Genomic DNA, 15661 nt, shown 5'->3' with positions numbered 1-15661 from the left:
TTTATAAGGCTTTTTGTATTCTACATCTGTACCCTACCTATTCATCCCAGTTATACCAGGTTTGACATAAGTCACATTGACCTAGTTTCTGTAACAGTCCAAGAATTCATCTTGGATGTAAATTGGATATAAAAGATATAAATTAGACTCAACACTAGCTGGAATAAATGCTAATTCCTGTTATTTCATTTTATTTTGTTCTTTAACAAGTATCTTAAGAAATGTGGGAGCACTATAAATAATTTGCTTGAGACTGATAAGCCTTCCTAATGATATTTTCATAKGAATGAATACTCTGTTATGCTTTTCAAACTCACTATGAATACTTGAATGTGTAATTACTTAGTTCTGAATCAGTCTTGGAAAAATCTGTTGTTTTAAACCTTGAGGCATTTGATAGTGATCCCTTGCTTGTACCACTTTTTCTTCTGGACACTCTTGAGTTTAAAGCGTGGTAATGCTGAAGTGGGATGATGTAACCTCTTGACTGTATGATGTAACTGCCAGATTAGGAAATCAGTTTAAGCTGTGCTGTTCTTAAAGATCAYATGCTTTGACCTGCAGTAACAAGGCCTTACTCTTTGCTTAGCTCGTAATGAACTTAGTAAGCAATCTTTGAGGCTAAGATAACTTAGCAGGTCACCTTTGTACTATAAAAGCTTTCTTTGAACTAGTGTGTTAAATGGAAATTGATATCAAAGGATCACTATTTAATGGTTTAAGAAACTTTGACTTCTAAAGGAAGGTGAAATTGAAGGATTAAATGTCAAACTTCAGTCTTTTTGTTATTTCACTGAATTACCACTATTAGGTGGGGCTATTTTTAACAACTGAAAGCTCAACTAAATTTTAAGTAACCTTATTTAGCTGTTATCCTCTATACACATAGCTTAGAAGGTAGCTAGAGCCTGGTTGTCTGGTAGGCAAGAGGTACTTTTTCTTGGAAATGAGTAATTCTTTGTGTTTTTTTAAAAAAAAATCTGTTAACATACTAAGTTATCTTTGCTCCTAATCAATCATTCTCTCCGTTTCTGCATGATGAACAATAATTTTGAGGAGGGCTGCTAGACAGCAGTTTTTCTGTTGTCAAAATATAAATATTTAGCAGTGAGAAAAGGAAGAAAGAATAGGCAGACCTGCATCGTGATGTTCTTAGTTAACTCTTATTTATATTACATGAATTCCTTAATCGTAGAATCGCACAGAGTGGTTGAGGTTGGAAAGGACCTCTGGAGTCCAAACTCCTGCTCAAGCAGGGTCACCTAGAGCTCATTGCCAGGACCATGTCCAGGCAGCTTTTGAATATCTCRAAGAATGGAGACCCTAGCATCTCTCTGGGCAACCTGTTCCAGTGCTTCTGTTACTCTCACAGTAAAGCAGCTTTTCTGTATGTTCAGATGGAATTTCTCCTTGCTTCTCGTCCTGTCGCTGGGCACCACTGAAAAGAGTCTGAAAATCACTGCCCTGCTGTACTTTGCATTGCAGTCATGTAGTGAAGGAAGCTCAGTGTTTCAAAAGTCTTAGTTTAATAAACACTAGTCAAACATCCAAAAATGATAGGATAATCAGAACAAATCATTGCTTCTTCCTCTGTCCTGCTCATAAACTAAGGGATTGGATTTCTTTCTTTCTTTCTTTTTTTTTTCTTTTTTCTTTTTTCCTCCTGTTTACAAGGCAAGCTGTTCTTTGAGACAGGTGAGCAAATCATTAATAAATGTCCAGATTTACTGTTAACAGCTTTAGGCATCATAATATAAAGTGTAAGAAAATTGGGAGTAGGGAGTTTTGCGCATTCCTAGGAAGCAGACAGGGCATTTTATGGATCAGAGTAGCATAGATAAATGTTTGTAGAGCGATGGGATTACTGAGACAGACACAGTTAACGTGGATGATAAAGTGCAATGGGTAGGGCAGGGTGGAACTGTGAGAAGAATTCAGAAGGGGTGGTATAACGTCAGAAAGCTAGACCAAGAAGTAACATTAGCTGTTTTTTTGAATGAGCTTGGAATGGGACAAAATTGCAGAATTATAAACCCAGCTTGCATTTTAAATTTAGGTCACAAACATTTTAGTGTCAGCAAGTTRGGAGATTCTTGGATTTATTCAGTTGCCAGGACTAAAGTTTTGCTTTTATTTTGCTCCTGTTCTCTTTTTTGCTTCTATTACTATGCATTATTTATTATGTATGCTGTAGTTCTGCTATTTAAATGTAGCTTTCAATAAAGATAGGATTTAGGTGTATCATTCCCTTAAGCTTCTTTCGTAAAGACCTGCTTCGGGTAGGAAAAAATATAACAACAGTATAAAATTATACTAGAATATTATGTTCTACAAATTATACTAGAATATTTCTTTCTAAAAATTGTTTGCTCTATTAGATCTACTCAAGGTTCATATCATTTTTATATGTATTCAGATTTTGTTTAAAGATACAGCACAGAACTTTATTTACTATTATGAATTTTAATGGACTAGTTTCAAATACTTTCCATTAAAATTTTCTGAACACACTAAACCATTTAGAAAATTCAGGTTTAACTGTATAGGTTAAAAAAAAAAAAAAAAAAAAGATGGGAATGCATTATTTCCTGCCCTTTTCAAATTGGAGTTTTTAAAGATGAGTATGATGGGTAAATAACAGCTAAGAGTCAAGAATTCACTAACCCGATATTTGACTGGGAATGTCTGTTAAATTCACAAAGTATGAAAAAAAAGTATAAACTCTTAAATGTAATTTGTGTATGCTACAAAAACTTGTGAAAAAATGTTATAATCATCAATGTTTTTATATTTTTTTTTACAAAATATTCTTTACTGTTTTTTTGTTCTTGATAGACTAAATACATGATATTCTCTCATACATGTCCAATTTTTTGTTTTCTTTTGTTTTTCAAGTCTTTGGATAAAGTTGTTATGGAAATGAGTACATGTGAAGAGCCACGTGCACCTAATGGACCCTCTCCTATAGCAACTGCATCAGGACAAAGGTCAGGGATAATACTTATATGTACTTGATCCTCAAAAGTTTACATTACTCTTTTTTAGATTACTGTAAAACAGTTAGATCTCCTATGTATTTCTTGTAGTACATAGGCTCACAGATTGCCATTTCAACCTCTAAAAATTATTTGAATTACTTTTGGGTGTTAACATATGCATTCAAATGGATGGAAATGTTTAATTTCAGATCCAACCTTGTAAAGAATGTCTGAATTATATGCATAATTCTATAAATGTTTCATTTGGGAATAAATGCTCTATCAAAAGTGTTCTAATATTATTTGATATTTAATTTTTTGAAAGTTGAAGTTGTCTTGCCCTCAGTTTATTTGGAAAATACTTACAATGATTCTCTTTTCCAGTCTACTGAAATAATATTAAGGGTTATTTGTTAGAGAGTATAGAGTTTTAAAAGTTCTATTTTCTTTATTGTATCAGCCAAATCTTACCAAAAGATTTCATGCACGTTATAGAGCCCAGAAGTCTCATAAAAGTTTGGGACAATATATCATTGTATTAACGACTTGTTTTTCCCTCTTCCTTTCTCCTTTTTTTTTCTATTTATGGACACAAATCCTTGTTTTTCACATTTTAACTTCTGCGCAGTCCTTAGTGGTAATTCATGGGCCCTTAGGTACAGGTTGGAAATCATTTCTGCAGACATACTGTGTAGGATGAAAGATATGAAAAGGAATGACAAACCACATAAACATCTTTTAAAATAAGCAAAAAAAAAAAAGCCCTCAAAAAGGAAGAAAAATAGATATTAAAAAAATTAGCATACAGTTTTCCTTTCACTAATCTAAAGCATTTTAGATGCAAATGATATTTTTTTAACTAACTGTAACTGCCATATCTTTTAAAATAGTGCTTTGTGTGTTGATTGATACATAAATGTAACCGTTTGTGATGGCTTCTTTTTTAGGAAGAACCAAAGCAACTACTTTAAGTAGTTTGCATACTTTGTGTGTATAAAAGATATTATCATTTTAACAGACATTATAACTTTCCTCATAGAGCTTAGCGATATTGGAATTGTAATGTAGTCAAATAATGTTATTTTAATGTGAATTACTCCGTAAGTATGGATAAAGAGGAGTGAAAGTATCTATATAATGGTGTAGACTGCTTTTATATACATATTGTGCAAAGTGGCATGGTTACACTTCATGGAGATTGATCTTTGTTCACACTATATTATGTAATGATTGATTTGAGTTTAGGAACATATGGTAGAAAAGAAATTATGATAAACTACATGCAGTATATTTAACAAAAAAAATCCTAATTGGAATAGAATACATTAGGAATTACTAATTGTACAGTTTGTTTCATGTTGTATTTAAATTAATAAATATGTGTAATTTTATGCCCTTTTATTAGATCTATATTTTATATGTTGGCATTTCACCTTTCAGTGAATATGGCTTTGCTGAAAAAGTGGTAGAAGGAATTTCTGTTTCTGTGAATTCCATTATAATAAGGATTGGCGCAAAAGCTTTTAATGCCTCATTTGAACTTTCTCAACTGAGAATATATAGTGTAAATGCAAACTGGGAACATGCTGACCTGCGATTTACCAGAATACAAGAAGCTCAGCTTGGCGAGGTAAATATTTTCTTTTGCTAACTCTTTTCATTGTTTTTATAGTATGGGATGAAATAATTGAATTACAACCTTCTGCATTCTAGAAGACATGTTGTTATTGGGAAGACATTCTGTAGGAATTTCAGCTGCCCTCTAGAAACACGAGGATGTAAAAATGGTGGGTTTGAGTCAGATCGCAGTGGCCAAAGTGAACGCTCAGGGAAGAACAGAGACCAGGGCAAATATTTAATGTTTTCCTGTTAAGTTCTCTAAACCTATTTTAAAATGAAGGACACTGGAAGAAAAAAAGAATGGAATGTTAAATGTGGAAAGGTAAGGCGTTATGCTCTAAACCCCCACCCTACCCCTCAAAACAAAACTTTGAAATGGTTATTTATTCATTTGTGAGATTTTGCCTAAGTAGGATTTTCTTCTTTAAGTAGTTTTAACTGATTTTTAACAAAACTACAAATTAYGTATTTTTCTTTAAATGACTAAATCATGCATATACAGAATAATAGTAGCTGTACTGAATTTTCCCAGGAAGCAGCAAAGTAATATTAAAGTCCAGCATTGATACACACCGTTCTATTGTTTTCTCCCATTTAAGCACAAGAAAGTGTGAACTAAGTTCAAAGCTGATTTTTGAATGTTGTCTGTTGTATTGAAAAAGACATGTTTTAACATGAATCTAGCCTTGGACAAGTAGATATTTTAAATTTTGATTATGTTTATTTATTTAGAGTTGATAATTCCCAAGCAAACAGTGTTTACTCAGGGTTGGGAAACTGGAAATTGCTTTTTACATCCTGAAATAAACCCAAAGAGAATGTTATAATTAAAAATACCACAAAAATAATGGGAAATTTAATCTGTTTCTCTGATAGTTTGCATTCTGTCTCTTCTTCAGCTTATCTCTACGATCATGATCATTATGTTAATGATGGCTAAGGAGGAAGAGTTAAAAGTTTGACTAGATGGAGTTTTATATTACTGTTTTTTTTTTTATTTCACACTTTTTAAACAGAGTTTGATTATGAAGAATCTCCCAATGCACGGCAGTGCTGTCCTTGAAGATTGTTCCTGTTAATGCAGTGAATTCAGAGAACACAAATTTGAAGGGACAAAATGATTTGACACTAATTTACACTAAAAATAAATGGTGAAAGAACAAGACTGATACTGTACTATAAAGATAACTTTTGCTAAACAACATCTTAAGGGAATAAATGCTGCAAGGTTTGCACTGTAGCTATATTCTTAATATAATGAAGAATCTCCTGAGAAATTTTTAGGAGCTTCCGTTCATACTGGATCTTCTGGATGAGGAGGGTATGTCCTCTGTTTTTCACAGAATCACAGAATAGTTCGGGTTGGCAGGGAACTCTGCAGGTGATCTAGTCCAAACCCCTGCTGAAGTTTGGACTTCACCTAGAGCATGTTTCCCAGAACTCTGTCCAGGTGGCATTTGAGTATCTCTAAAGGTGGAGACTCCACAATCTCTTTGAGCAGCCTGCTCAGTTCAACCACCCTCACAGTAAAGACTTTTTCTCCCCAGATAGAACATTCTGTGTTTGAGTTTATGCTTTTTGCCTCTTGTCCTGCCACTGGGCACCGCTGAAAGGAGTCTCGCCCCCTTCCTCTTGACAACCTTCCATCAGATATTTATAAACACTGATAAGATTCCCCTGAGCCTTCTCTAAGTTAAACAGTCCAATTCTCTCAACCTCTTCCCATATGACAGATGCTGCAAAACCTTAATCATCTTTGTGGCCTTTCTCTGGACTCACTCCAGTAAATTCATGCCTAGCTTATACTGGGGGAGCCCAGAATCGGACACAKATTTTTCCACAGATAGTATTTCTCAGGCTACTTCACACTGTGCCTTCCTATCTTACTAACTTTTATATGAACCTCCTTGCCAAACATAGCTGGTATGTTCTTCTACTCTGTTCTCTTCTTATTTTCTCAGGACATGGGGCTCCAAGGTTTGCAAAATCTCAGTGAGAGGAGAATGATAGCTGAAAAACAGAGACACATATACTAGACAGATTCTTCCCTCTTACTGTTTTCCCCGGCTGATCTTTTTTCTTCAAACAGTAGTTTGGAAGGACTTTCAGCGAAATGAGAATTAATATTCTTTTTCCTCTTGATGTCCCATTCATTTGATGTCTTCCTTAATTGCTGTTGTACAGTTTCTTGCCTATCTTATATTTGACTTTCAGTAACCAGCTGTACTTGTTGTTCTTGTACCATTATTTTAAGACTTGCCTGCAGCAACTTCTAGAAATGCATCTTATAGTTTCAATGTTTGTGAAGTGTGCAGGATACAGAATGTATTTATCTTAATCTTTTCTCTTAATTAAAACAGCACACTGCAAAAACCTCTCCCTTTCTGTAGCTTTGCTTCCCTCCCAACTCTGTTCATATAGTAAGATTTAGATTTCAAGATCTGAAAATACACTACACAGAATCGTCTTTATTTCTCATTTATGAAATAACATAGTATGCAATAATTGTGACCTTTATTTTTTTCTGAGTATTTTATAGAAAGTAAAAGTTACATAAATAATAAATAAATTTACGTATGAACCTTTACTTTGCAGGCAACTATGCTGCTTGTTACCTCTGCCTGCTTGGAACTTGCCTTACATTTCTGTGACATATTGAAGTTAGAGAGCAGGATCAGGGCTTTAATTCCTGATGCCTATAAGTGAAATAGTCAAATAATATTCTGTTCTCAGACACATGTACACACATGCATACTTGCATATGCTTATGGAAAAGTAAACTGGCATCTTGCATAAATGTTTTCTTTCTCTCTGTCTCTTTAAAGGTTTTGACTTTTAAAGAAATCAACTGGCAGATGATTAGAATAGAGGCAGATGCAATCCAGAGTTCTAAGCATGAAATATTGAGTGCTCCAGTTCGACTGATTACCAACCAATCAAAAATCAGGGTCACGCTTAAACGAAGGGTAAACTTCAAAAACTGTAAATCTTTTATTATTTTATGAATTCATATTTAGCTTGTGCTTTTTATATGTCTATATACATAGTAAAGGTTGTAAATCTAGGCTGTGTAAAATGTAGAATTGCCTGAAATAACTTTTGATAAAATGCAATCAGTAAGATCGTGGAAATATTGCAAGAAATATTCAAAATCTACCTGCAATATCTTGCACAGGCCTTTCTAGTGAATCATTTTACCTAGGGAGCCTTTTTTATGATGATGTCTAGTGTCTTACCTCTCTAGACTTAAACAATGTTTGCATTGCTTACAGTTAGATAAATATATCAGTTCAATAGCCAATGCACTCTGCACAATAAAAATCAAGACACAAATATAGGTACTATAGTACGTTTTAGGCAATTTTARTTATTAAGAGGAATGCAATCTAAAATAAACGGTATTTTTATTTAATCGTTTATGTGGAAAAAAATTCATTTTTATGAAATGTGGTATTTAAATTCAACCTTCTCCTTATGTTTAGTATAAGAAATTAGTAGTTAGATTCTCATTTAACTTTTTAAAATTTTCATCCTACAGTTAAAGGATTGTAATGTAGTGGCATCAAAACTGGTTCTGATTCTGGATGATTTGCTATGGGTTTTGACCGATTCCCAGTTGAAAGCCATGGTGCAGTATGCCAAATCTCTTAGTGAAGCCATAGAGAAGTCAACGGAACAGAGAAAAAGCTTAGCTTCTGAAACAGCACAGGTATGATAACTGATTGTTCCAGTACATTGTTATCAAATGTAGCTGCTCTAAAATACAACACAGTATGATTTTTTTGTGTTAGTTTTATTTAGGAGAGAATGTTGTTTTCTGTGTTTTCTGTGTTTTGAGTGTATATCTTAAATCACTTTGAGAATGAATCATAGTAGTTTAAAACCAAGAGTTTATTTTACAGGATTTGTTTATTGATGTCAGTTACGGGAAAGAAAAAGTTATATTTCTTTTTCCATGAATAGAATATTTAGACTTCTGTATTTATTTTTTAATGATTGGCTAATAGTTTCGTAAGTCCACTTGAATTTGCTCTCAACTATTTTCTGGTTATGAATTTTAAAATAAATTTAAGAAAGAGAGGGAAATAACCTTAATGTGTGGGCAGATATGATTACTGTAATATTTTTAAGTGCTTGTCTAGTTTAAGTCTTCACAGTATTGAAAAATAAGGTTTTAAGAGGAGTTTTCTTCTTTGCAACTCTCTTGTTGGAATATGTAGTGAAAAATAATTGTACTTTTAAAATATGTCTGCTGGCATAGATATGATAGTGATACTGCATGAAAGATATTATTTTATGCAAATCTTTGTTTCCTTTTAGCATATGTACCAGACTGGACCATCTGGGCTTTGATTGCAAGTGTTTGAGGGGAGGCATCTCTTCTTGTCTGTGACAAAGCAAGATAAACGCACTAATAAAAGATAGTCCTATTTAAAAACAAACAAACAAACAAAAAGAAAAACAAAAAAAAAAATATCCAGAAAACCCCAATTTACTGAGACTGACTAAATGAAGACACTTCTGTGGAATCTCTTGCAACAAAGCTAGTATACTATAATGATGAATTCAGTTCTTGTCTTCACAGTGACTTAATAGTGTGATGTACAGTTCAATTGCAGCTATTTAATGGTTAGCTTTTTACTGAGCAGGGAAGTCCTAATTCTTCAGTTCCTTCTCCTTGCATCTCACTAATTCCCTGATGCTGGCACTGGCTCACATTTGACCCTGTAGTGAGGTAGTTGGCTGGAGTAGTTTGTCAGTTTAGCTCCCCCCAAAAAATGAATTTTTTTCTGCCAGTTTAGTTCCCTGAACAGCTTGCAAAAACAGTAAGAGAAATATCAGTGGTGCAAGTGACAGGGAGGAAATAAGCCTGGGAGAAAGGAAGGATGGAAGATGGAGTGGTGTTGCCTCTCTGTGACAGCCAGCTATTAGCTTGACTTAGTTGTACTGTAAAACAGCACTGATAAACRTTTCAAGGTGAATACATAATGTGTAGGTTTTTTTGTATTTGAAAGATTTATTATGAGTAAGTAAAAATATACTTATGTTTGAAATTAACTTAAAGAATAAACTTCTGTAAAGTAATATGACTAAATATTTTCAGAGCTCTGCCCCTGCACCCAGCTCTCAGCAGGTGAAAGCACACCAGACAACAGCAGCACCTGATCAAAACGATGCAATTGTGAAGCTGTTTAATGATTTTGATGTTAAGGAAACTTCTCATCATTTAGTAATTTCCCATTTGGACCTACATATATGTGATGATATCCATTCTAAAGAAAAAGGTAACTATTTTCTGTGTGTTCTTTTTCTTTAATGCGTCTATACTACATAATCTTCTTTAAAGGACATTTGAGGAACCCACTGATATTAACTTAACTTCTTTTTTTCTTTTAGAATAATATTCAGAATTATCTTCTTGAATCTCCAGGCATACCTACAGCTGGCCAGATGCCTTTATCAGGACTTCTCTTTCTTTATCTAGAATAAATGCAATGTAGTGATAGTAGATCACTATCAGTAGATCACTTCAGTGCTTTTTCTATCTTCTAGAAACAGATTCTGTCCTGTCAGACTGTTCCCTGTAAAATGTTCTTCTGTAGTATTCCTTATAAAATACAAAAAGTTTGGATTAATAAAAGAGCAGTCCTCCTGGCATTACTAATTTAAAAAATTTAGGAGGCTCTGCAGCAAATTGAAAAGCCTCGGAAAACTTGTTTCGGTCTTTCAATTTTGCATGCTTCTTTTTAATGAAAGACTATTGCACTGAACAATATTCACAATTGGAAAAAAGAAGACAAATGACACTTTTGTTTATCAATGTGTATTCAAGGAGCTGTCTAATTACCAGAAAGTGTGTAGTGGAGTACAAGAGTACAAGTCTGCTGAACAAAAATGAGCGAAAAACTTAAGACTTAGTGAATGTACTTCCCTTTAGAGAAGATACTTGACACCGAAACATGAAATCTACTGGTTAGAGATGTATTTTTTTTACGTGTAGTGTATCTACTGAAGTTGCRATTTATAGCACTTAGTGAGACCTCTTTTTTGATCCAGTATTTTTGGCCATGAAGATTAAGTTTAGCAGTGGAAATATCAGAGCAGGGGAGTCTCAAAATTCCTCTTCACTGAAGTAATATTTGATACATAAGAAATCAAATTATATTTACAACATTTTTGAAAGTAAATCTACTCATTTTGAATGACTGAGCATAATCATATATTCACTACAAAAAGTTCTATTGCAGAAAAATTTTAGTAATTTGTCTATAAATAATTGTATTTATTTTTAGTAGCAACAGTATGATCACAGAATACAGAGTTTGACAGGCTGCTCTTTAGAAACCATCAAAGACCTTCTGAATGAAAATTTTGAGGGAAGATRATAAAGTTGTGAGAAGAGCTGGTAGAGGAGAGGGAGGAAGAGAATTTTAAGTATTCCTAGGAAACCATGAGTACAAGAACTTATGTTCTAAATGCCATGTGTGCAGTGCTGAGCATTATTTTATTTTACAGATTCAGATAGACGTGTTACAGGAGGGGCCATGCAGCTTTCCTTCAGTTATTTGACAGTGGACTATTACCCATTTCACAAAGCAGGTATGAAAGTGAGTGTTTCACAATTATTTGTAAGCATATATATTGCTTAAATACTAAATTTATTTGCATGTTTATGATTGTGGCTTGGATAATAACATTGTAAGCATTTGAGATGTACACCTTTTAACATCAAGGACAAAAGACTGTTTCTTTCTATATGCAAAATAAACAAAAAAAGATGACCCAAACTCAACAACCTAGAAACCAATTCAATTCCTGTAAATGCACTATTTTAGGCCAAACAGTTTTCCTATTAGCTATTTCACTGAGCCAACAAAAAGATGTTTACACATTTCTGACATGAAAAGAAACGTATGTTGATGGGCAAGGCAGTATGCAGCAGAAGGCAGTGTGCAGCGGATATTTGCTAGTCAGATGGTATAGATATTTGCTGGAGTCAAATACAGTCTTCTCATCTGGCAAACCTTTTTTTTTTTTTTTTTCTCCCCCACGTAGAGGTCTATTACTTTGTTGCCATTTCCAGACAGTATTTTGTTTTTATTTTATTTTGCTCAATAGCAATGTTTGAGTGTGTAGAATTTAGCTGTGTAGCATTTTGCTAATGCATTTATTGAATTTATTGAATTGCCATTGAACAAGTGTTAGTAAACTCCAAACAAACGTTTCTTACAAATCATTCCTTGTAAATGCATTTTTCATAAAACTCAATATACATGACTTTTAAGTAACAAGTATGGTTTTTACACCTTACAGAATGTATTGCAATTTGGTGTAGTGCAGATAGCATATTCTCTTATATGGCTGTGTATATTTAAGAGTAACAGTATTCTTTTCCCACTATGGATTGATGCAGTATGTTTGGTGTATGTGATATTGGTTTCCATTCCTATGAAGGTGTACCTGGGTTTTAATATATGCCTATCTTGTGACCCAGCTGTGTTTATCACATAGTGTCACTTCTGCTGTGTCTAGGTGAGAGTTGGCTCTCACTATTTATTTTTACTATGAGCTGTCTTCTGAGAAGGTGTAGGGAGCAAGGGAAATAAATAMATAATACCAAAGTTGCTCATTTTGGAAGGATTCTGACAAATAGTGTGTGACCCAGTTAGACAATTTAGGAATTTTGAAGAACTCATTTGGCCAGTCTTAGCAAGACTGGAGTATCCACTGTAGGCTCTTAGACAGGCATTTTAGAAGTCCACTGAAGATACTCTTAGGTAATAGCTACATGGGATATGACTCCCATTGCATGAAACCAGAGCTGGCAAAGATCATCTGCAGAACAAAGATGATCTCTCTAAACATAGTGTTCTCCTGCAGTGTTCTGTACAAATACATTTAAGTAACAGAACTCAAGTTCTCATTAATAAGCTATAAGAAAAAACTCAAAGGTCTTCCTCTTTGGCCCAATAAGATAGGAAGGAACATGCTGTAAAGTTTCTTCCTTTACTGTAAGAAGTTGCTGTCTTCTCACTGTTCTATAACAGTGAGGTAATTCTATGGGCAAACCATCGTCACAGGAGAGAGACTTTACTACAAGGAGGAAGAGCATATGCTACTCTTGGAAGTTCAAAGGTAGTTGTCTACCTGTGTAGCTATTGTGGTTGTAAACACTGCTGAATCAAGGGCTATCATCTGATAAGAAAACATTCCTACCTGTAAGCAGAGGCCATGCAATGGTATGTGCTTAAGGACAATGCCATATTGATTCTCTACAGCAATGGGCAGGGAGGAAAGAGCTGTGCACCTCTGAGACAGTTATTAAACTTCTTTCTAGTTTTGTACCTCTCTGGCCTATGTAATATTTAGAAATGTGTCTTTTAGTGTAGTCTTTCTGGGAATTGCAATTAGCCCTTCAAGGAAAAATAGCTTTCAACAATTAATCATCTCTGCAGATGGGATTCTTATGGATTTATTSATTTGCTTATTTTGTGACAGATGCCAGTAGGAACTCTAATGAGATCTTGACACACAATTCCAGTAGGATAAATTTCTAATCCATTCAACTTCAGTGCTTCTAATGATAACTATGATTTATAGTACTTTAAGGAAAATGAAGTGAGGTGTGGGTCTCTTAATTGCATTCTAGCATAAGCCAGACTGTTCAAGTTCTTGAGTGTTGTAAACCTGTTTGTACAGCAACCCATCATGTTACTAATCCTCCTAGACCTGCTGTGACAAAGTTTTATGTAGGTCCTTTTTTTTGTATGTGTGTGTATGTGTGTAGCTGATAAATGTTGCTGGATGACGATTAGAGAAAGCAGCTGCTTTCCAATAATACAGGACACTTTGCAGCACAGGAAATTCTTGACCAAGCTGATGCCTTGAGACAAATGGGAAGCATTTTCTTTCTGTGCAACCTGTAACAAATTCATTTGGCTTCATTTCTGTTTTCTTGTTACATTCTGACCTATCTTTTCACTTTGCACAGGTAAATACACCTCCATATATAAAATCATAGAGTAGTTGAGGTTGGAAGGGACCTGTGGAGATTGTCTGGTCCAACTCCCCTGCTTGAAGTGGGGTCTGCTACAACAGACCACCTAGGAGCACATCCAGTCAAGTTTTGAGTGTCTACAATTTTTGAAAACCTGTTCCAGTGTTTGATCATCCTCACAGTAAAAGAGCTGCTGCTTGTGTTTAAATGGAGTTCCCTGTATTTCAGTTTGTGCCTGTTGCCTCTTGTCCTATTACTGGGCACCGCTGAGAAAAGTCTGGTTCTTTCTTCTTTACACCATCCAATCAGATATATACACACACATTGTTAAGATCCCTTCTGAGCCGTCTCATCTCCAGGCTGAACAGTCACAGCTCTTTCTCCCTTAATCATCTTTGTAGTTCTTCAGTGGACTCATTCCAGCATATCCATGTCTCTTGCACTGAGGAACCCAGGGCTGGACACAGCACTCCTGATGTGGTCTCATCAGGGCTGAATCTCTAGAGGAGAAGGATTACCTCCCTTGACCTGCTCTGCCCAATGCAGCCCAGGATATTGTTGGCCCTTTATTGCCACGAGGGTGCATTGCTGGCTCGTGGCCAACTTGGTGTTCACCAGTATCCCCAGGTCTTTCTCTGCAAAGCTGCTTTCCAGCTGGCCAGCTCCAAGCATGTGTTGGTGAATGGAGTTATTCCTCCCTCTGTGAAGGACTTGGYGTTTCCCTTTGCTGAACCTCATGAGGTTCCTCTCTGCCCATTTCTCTAGCCTCTCGAGGTCCCACTGAATGACTGCCCAGCCATCTCTGTATCAAGCTCTCCTCCCAGTTCTGTATTATCTGCAAGTTTGCAGAGGGTGCACTCTGTCCCATCATCCAGGTCACTGATGAATAGAAATTGGCTCTAGTATCGACCCATGGGGTACTCCAGTAATGACCAGCCTCCAACTGGACTTTGGGCTGCCGATTGCAACTGTTTGAGCCTGGAAGTTCAGTCTGTTTCTGGGCCATTTTGTTGTCTGCTAATCTATCCTGTACTTCCTCAGTTTGTCAATGAGGATGCTATGGTGCTGAAGGCCTTGCTGAAGCTGAGATAAACAACATCCACGGCTTTCCCTTTTCCACCAAGCCAGCTGTCTTCATTGTAGAAGGCTGTCAGGTTGGTCAAGCATGATTTCCCATTCATAAATCCATGCTGACCTCTCCCAATCACCTTCTTGTCCTGAATGGTTTCCAGGATTACTTGCTCCATCRCCTTCCCAAGGACTGAGGTGAGGCTGACTGGCCTGTACTTCCCCGGCTCCTCTTTCTTGCCCTTCCTGAAGACAGGAGTGACACTTGCTTTCTTCCAGTCCTCAGGAACCTCTCCCGATCACCATGACCTTTCAAAGATAATCAAGAGTGGCCTTGCAATGACATGGGCCCTTTCCCTCAGCACTTGTGGGTACATGCCATCAAGGCCCATGGACTTGTGTATGTCCGGTCTGTTTAAATGCTCCCTAGGCTGATGCTCCCCTACTGAGGRCAAATCTTCCTTGCTCCAGACTTYCTCRTTGGTCTCAGGAGCCTGAGGTTCACCAAATCACAGAATGGCTGAGGTTGGAAGGGACCTCTGGAGATCCTCCAGTTCAACCCTACTGCTGAAGCGAGGTCAACTAGAGCATGTTGCCCAGGACTGCATCCAGCCAGCTTTTGAATGGAATGTCCCCAGGAATGGGGATTCCACAACTTCTCTGGGTAACTTGTTCCAGTGCTCAGWCATCCTCACAGTAAAGTTCCTATTCCTTAAGTAAACACAGAACTTCCTGTGTTTCACTTTGTGCCTGTTGCCTCTCATCTTGTTGCTGGGCACCGCTGAAAAGATTCTGGCCCCGTTCTCTTTATACCCTCCCTTCAAATACTTATACACATTGATAAAAAGACCCCTCAATCTTCTCTCCTCCAGGCTGAACAGCCCCAGTTCCTGAAGGCCAGTCTTACCAGTGAAGACTGAGGTGAAGAAGGAATTGAGGACCTTGGGGACAGAGGACAGAGAAAAGGCCAGGTGCTCTGCCCCATTCAGCAGCAGGC

At 36.1% G+C, this 15661-nt stretch overlaps 1 protein-coding gene across 1 annotated transcript in view; it reads left to right on the top strand.

The window, feature by feature from the left end:
- Nucleotides 1-15661, top strand: part of BLTP3B (bridge-like lipid transfer protein family member 3B) — a 69147-nt gene that overhangs the window by 25292 nt on the left and 28194 nt on the right. Inside the window, exons 6-11 of the mRNA XM_085321302.1 lie at nt 2896-2987; nt 4419-4608; nt 7424-7564; nt 8137-8307; nt 9703-9883; nt 11115-11198. Coding sequence (XP_085177428.1) covers nt 2896-2987; nt 4419-4608; nt 7424-7564; nt 8137-8307; nt 9703-9883; nt 11115-11198 — 859 coding nt within the window. The remainder of the gene's footprint in view (nt 1-2895; nt 2988-4418; nt 4609-7423; nt 7565-8136; nt 8308-9702; nt 9884-11114; nt 11199-15661) is intronic.

Source organism: Rhea americana, unplaced genomic scaffold (genome assembly GCF_003343005.1).
Source record: "Rhea americana isolate MKP2758 unplaced genomic scaffold, rheAme1 scaffold_69, whole genome shotgun sequence".
NCBI classification, from domain to species: Eukaryota; Metazoa; Chordata; class Aves; order Rheiformes; family Rheidae; genus Rhea; species Rhea americana.
The sequence above is the reverse complement of the archived record's forward strand: the minus strand, read 5'-3'. Positions and strand labels throughout refer to the sequence as shown.